The sequence below is a fragment of the Penaeus monodon genome, chromosome 15 (genome assembly GCF_015228065.2).
Source record: "Penaeus monodon isolate SGIC_2016 chromosome 15, NSTDA_Pmon_1, whole genome shotgun sequence".
Classification (NCBI taxonomy): domain Eukaryota; kingdom Metazoa; phylum Arthropoda; class Malacostraca; order Decapoda; family Penaeidae; genus Penaeus; species Penaeus monodon.
In genome coordinates, this window is record NC_051400.1 from 26,002,234 (window position 1) to 26,003,468 (window position 1,235).

At 39.3% G+C, this 1,235-nt stretch overlaps 1 protein-coding gene across 1 annotated transcript in view; it reads left to right on the forward strand.

Moving 5' to 3' along the window:
• LOC119582282 overlaps positions 1–1,235 on the forward strand; it is a gene marked incomplete in the record, with an annotated part of 24,829 nt that overhangs the window by 18,200 nt on the left and 5,394 nt on the right. The window contains 2 exon segments of the mRNA XM_037930499.1: positions 157–285; positions 1,114–1,223. Of these exon segments, the coding sequence (XP_037786427.1) occupies positions 157–285; positions 1,114–1,223 (239 nt within the window).

Consider the following 1,235-nt stretch of genomic DNA (forward strand, 5'->3'; position numbering starts at 1 on the left):
TATATTACATCTTTACATCAAATAAGTCACGCATTTCCACCATACACTTACAAGCACGCATTATCCACCCCAGAACATCAGAAATAACCCACTCCACTCTCCTGAGTCTTGGCACGTTCAATCTTCTATTTTTTCACCACGAATCTCTATCCACAGGGAGAATTGTCGAGACTTCTGGAACAGCGAGAAGGAATCATAACCGAACTGAGGAAGCAGATGCACCAAAGGGACAAGACGATACAGGCGCAGCGAGTACAGTTCGAGGAAGCTTTGAGGAACAGCCAGGTAAGGAGGGTTGCAAAATTACAGGCGTATCTGTTCTTTGGTTATGGTTTGGTAGTTTAAAGGCTACTACAATATTAGATGCCCTTGAATTCTGCAGTTATGTTGTGGTTTTGTTAAGGGTCTTTGCAAAATTGCAAGCGTTTAAGTGTTTCTGTACGGGTCGTCACAAACTTGCACATTGTTTTGCGGTTGTGTACGTCACAAAATCACAGGTAGTCTGGTTGGTTCTGTTGTGTTGTGGTTGAGTGAGGGTCAGTACAAAATTACAGATGTTCTGGTTCTGAAGTTAAATAGTGGTTATACTTTTAAGATGTTGTTTGCCTTTTGTTGCTATATTCCGACAGAATTAAGGATTGTAAATTTACTATATATATTTATTGAATGGTATTTCTATATTTTTATAGTGATTCGGTTTTATGGTCTTTATATATAGCTTTACAGTGAAATACCCTTATGTTTATAGAAAGCATTACCGAAATTTATGATTTGAAGTTAATTTATTTGCATTTATCCCTACATTTTCCAACATATGAATTAATACTAAAATGTCTTCTGACAGGATTTATTTGTAAAAGATAATATTGGTTTATTTTACCAACATTTACAGCATAATCGGCTGATCTCCATTAACTAATACTAGCATACATTTCTCTTCCCCCCCCCCCCAATAAAAAAAAATTCATAGCAAAGAACTTCCCATTTTCTGCGATCGCCAAAAATTCCCATTTTCTGTCACCACCCTAACAGCCATTTTCTGTCGTCGCCAAAAGAAGAAAAAAAGCTCTCTCTCCGTCAAAAAAAAATTCATATCATATTCTCTCGTCTCAGCAGAATGGAAAGCGCGACAGCTCCGCCGCTCGCATGGCCATGTCAGGCGGAGCGCGGGAGGAGCTGCAGCTGGTGAGGGACGCCATTTCGTCTCTCAGGAGCAATTTCAGGTATGGAGAACT